Source organism: Pediculus humanus, genomic scaffold, assembly GCF_000006295.1.
Source record: "Pediculus humanus corporis 1103172108322 genomic scaffold, whole genome shotgun sequence".
In the NCBI taxonomy this organism is placed as follows: domain Eukaryota; kingdom Metazoa; phylum Arthropoda; class Insecta; order Psocodea; family Pediculidae; genus Pediculus; species Pediculus humanus.
In genome coordinates this window covers 428,762-432,939 of record NW_002987891.1, presented here as the reverse complement: position 1 = coordinate 432,939, position 4,178 = coordinate 428,762, and the positions used below count along the sequence as shown (strand labels likewise).

The window sequence follows — 4,178 nt, the reverse complement described above, 5'->3', positions numbered from 1 at the left end:
ATACATATTTTAAAAAAAAAAATAGAAAATGCTATTATATATGCAGATAATCAAATAGTTCTAAATTTTGCATTCGTTTAAAATTATTTTGCAATAAAAATACAATTTGATTAAAAATTCTTTAAAAAGCTGTTAATAGTCATTTTGATTTTGTGTCTCTAATAATAATAATAATAATAATAATAATTGTAATTTTGCATGTTGTTTTAGAGCTAACTGGTAATTGGATAATAATAAAATTTATTTTTAAAAGCTTACGAATGACTATACATAAAAATTTCTTATTATTATTATTATTATATAAATAAATATTTTTTTTTTAAATTTAATTTATTTCTATTTTCAGATAACAAACAGTTAATTTTAGTATCCGTCGTTATTGTTATTATTATTATTATTAGAATTATTATTTTTTATTAATAATAATTAATAATAATAATAATAATTTATGCAATTCATTAAATCAAGAAACAATAACCAAAGCTCATAAATATTAAATAAAAATCTTATTAGGTTGACATTTTAAGAAAAAAATGTCTGAATGTAATTCAAAGGCTGCAAAAAATAGTGAAAAACAAAATAGTAAATACACTCCAAATGCAATTAATAGGACTACTAGTGAAACTATAAGGTATGTCGATTGTGAACCAGTTGGGAGTTCGGTTCCAGTACCTCCGAGCCAGAGGCAAAAAAAGTCAAGTTTTCAAATAACAAGCGTGGTAACGGCTGCACGAATGTCAAATGATGGAGGAGAAGATTCGGCGGACGATTTAGATGAAAGTCATACGGAGGATATATCGGACGTAATTGATAATTCTCGCGTCACGGATTTTGAAAATGAAACGCCCAGTTATTCGGAGGACACTTTTTCAAAGGATGATGTTTTTTTCAATCAGAGTTCTACGTCTTTAGGTACGGCTCCAGTCATACCGACTTCTTCCCAATACGGTTTAGCAATTGTATCAAACGATACAAGTATTAATAATCAATCAACCGGAAACGATATTAATATTAACGATACCAATAACGTTATTAACATTACGAACGTTAAAAACACGGAAAACGATTTAGGAAGGGAAACAACTCACGTGACCCGTAATGAAAGGTTTAAAGTGGTTAAAATAGAAAGTACTGAACCGTTTAAACGGGGGCGATGGCAATGTATGGATTATTTAGATCATACCATGGTTCATCATCATCCTCCTCCGCAACAAAATGTAATTAGTATGAAAAACGAAGTTAGCGAAAACCAAAATCAAGCTTCTCATATGCAAAACTCTTATCAAGGAACGGACGGCGGAATTCCAGTTAATGATATTCACGAGGAAATGGAGAATCAAAATCCTTCTCACCAAGCAGTTCAAAATAATATTCAAAATTCAGTTTCGCCCGGGCAAAGTGTACACAATCTTCAGATAAATATTTCGTCAAAGCCAAATCCGTCTAATTCAATCGTTAGTCAAAATATAAATCAGCAACAAATAATGCAAGCCCAAGCTCAGGCTCAGGCTCAAGGTCAAAGTTTAAGTCATCCAACAGTTCCTATGCAACAAAACGTTCAACAAACTCAGAGTCTCCCGCATCAGCAAATGCAACAAGTAATTAATCAAACAAATTTTCAGCAACAAAACACTACCCAGCAGCCAAATATTTCGAATCCTTCTTCCCACCCCATACAAAACATGCCCACTCAAATCAATCCATCCCAGCAGATAGCTTCAGCTCAGCAAATCAGTCAACAGCAACAACAACAACAGCAACCGCAACAACAGCCTCATCCTCAAATGAATCAAGCCCAAAATAATATCCAACAACAACAGCAACAACAGCAGCAGCAGCAACAAATCCAAATGCAACAAATTCAGCAACAAATGATGCAGCAAAATAGTAATATTTCCCAAGCTCAAATCAATCACAATATGCAGCAATACTATCCGCCAGGTAATCAAACGTCAATATTAGCCAACCAGCAGCAGATTCTTTCTGGTCAGCAAGTAGTTCAAGGTGGGCCCGCTCTTATAAATCAACAAGGCCATTTGCAACAGCCGGGTATAACGCATGTAACTCAGACCACGCAACAAATTCATCAAGGGCAAAACATGATGAATATGGGCCAGCAAATGGGTCATACCATTCAACAATATTCTAATCAACCTATTCCTGTTCAAATGCAACAACAAATGCAACAAAATTACAATCAGCAAATGGTTCAGAATCAGATGCAGCAGGTACCGACTCCGAATACATCTATAGGAGGTTACGTTATGTCTAACGCTATTCAAAGCCAACAAATTAGTCAAGCCGGTCAGTTAATGCAAGGTCAACCGATTCAACCACAAAATCCAAACCCTAGTATTCAACAAGGTTCATCTATTCCAAATCAAATGCCACAACTGATGCAACAAAGCGGTCAAATGATTCAAGGAGGACCCATGCTTCAGCAACCGCAACAAACCGTTCTTACCGGAGCTCCCTCGGGAACAGCACTCCAAGGCCAGCAGATACTGCAACAGCAAAATTACCAAAATTATTCCACGGCGCAAGCCAACGTCGGAATGAATGTTAGCGGTACTCCCTCATCGAATCAACCAATCAATTATTCAAACGCGGGAAACGTGAACGTCGCCAACGCTCAGAACCAGGGTATCACGTATTCAACTGCTCCGGTGTCCATGAACCAGGTCAATCAAACGATGGGCTACAGCAGTCAAACGGGTACAACTCAAAATCCTGTGATTCCTTATACCAATACAACGATTAATCAACAAATGTCGTATACAAATCAAAACGTTAACATGAATCAAAATCTACCGCCCACTGGTCAGTCGAGCGCTGTTGCGGCGACCGGTCAACAAGGATTGCAAAGTACTACGTTAAATCAATCTACCCTAGGCTCTTCCGGTATGCAGAGCCAAAACGTTGTGAACCAAATTCCGAATCAAATGAATCAAACGATGTCTTCGAATCAGACTGTTATGCAAGGTTCCGGAGTGTTAGGACAAACTCAAATTCAGCAATCTCAAATCGGCGGTCAAAGCCAGGTACTTCAAAATCAAAATCCGAACATGTTAGTGACGAATCAAAGTGTTATGACTCAAGGTCAAAGTCAAAGAAATCAAAACGTGAATCAAATGAATAAAATAGTGTCGGATTTAGGACAAAACGTAACGAATTTAAATTTGCCTATGACGGTCATTGAGGGTGGAGGACTCGAAGGGGTGAGAGGAAATCAACCTTTCGGAGTGGATCTTCAAGGGAGTGTAACGCTTTTAGAGAGTCTGGTCGAAGTAACCGGAAACGGGGAGCAGTTTGTGCCCAACGACGATGAAAGGTGAGTTTTTTTTTCATTATTATTATTATTATTATTATTATTATTATTATTATTATTATTATTATTAGTCTCTCGTTTAATAAGTAAATTAACCGGTTCAATCGATGGCAATGGACAGAAGAACTTGGTTGGTCAGTTAGTTTTTTAATTGAAAAATCTTCATCCTCGTCAGGGATTTTTTTTTTTTTAATTGCGTTTTGTTGAAATTTTAACCTTTTGACCTGTTGTGTGTGTCTTTGAAATGTATATCGAACCAAATGCCTAAATTATCATTCGAAAAAAGACATGGAAATATTTCTACGGGTTATTAAGGAAAACTTATCTGAAATTTATGTTGTTTGGTGCGTGTGTGCGTGCGTGCGTGTGTGCGTGTGTTTTAGGATACGGGACTTGATTTGTTTTTTATAAATTATTTTGAAATTGTGATGAATTTTAAATCGTTGCAATGTGCGTGCGTGTGTGCGTGAGTGTGTGTCTGTGTGATGTGTGATTAAGTTGTAATATTATTAGTATCGTGAATAATATAAATTATTTTATTGGGGTATCATCCGCGTTATAGTTAATAAACTTTACTCTCGTTTATTTATTTATTTATTTATACATAAATTGGAATGGGTTTTGTAGGAATTAAAAAAAAAAAAAAAATGGCGGGCTCGCGCGTATAATGGGAGAAAATAATAATAATAATAATAATAATAATAATAATAATAATAATCGTTCGACAAATGGCGACCGACTTTAAACGCGTCCTCCATCTTATATTTATTAATTTTTTTTTTTTTTTTTTTTTTTTTTTTTTTTTTTTTCGCGTCGATGATTTAAATTGTAGATGATGATGATGATATTT

At 35.0% G+C, this 4,178-nt stretch overlaps 1 protein-coding gene across 1 annotated transcript; it reads left to right on the top strand.

Moving 5' to 3' along the window:
• Window positions 1-533: 533 nt before the first annotated feature.
• Phum_PHUM615550 (uncharacterized protein) lies at window positions 534-3,479 on the top strand (the record flags this gene model as incomplete). The annotated part of the gene is made up of 2 exons (XM_002433103.1): window positions 534-3,331; window positions 3,416-3,479. The coding sequence occupies 2 exons, from the start codon at window positions 534-536 to the stop codon at window positions 3,477-3,479; spliced, it is 2,862 nt and encodes a 953-aa protein (XP_002433148.1).
• Window positions 3,480-4,178: the final 699 nt, after the last annotated feature.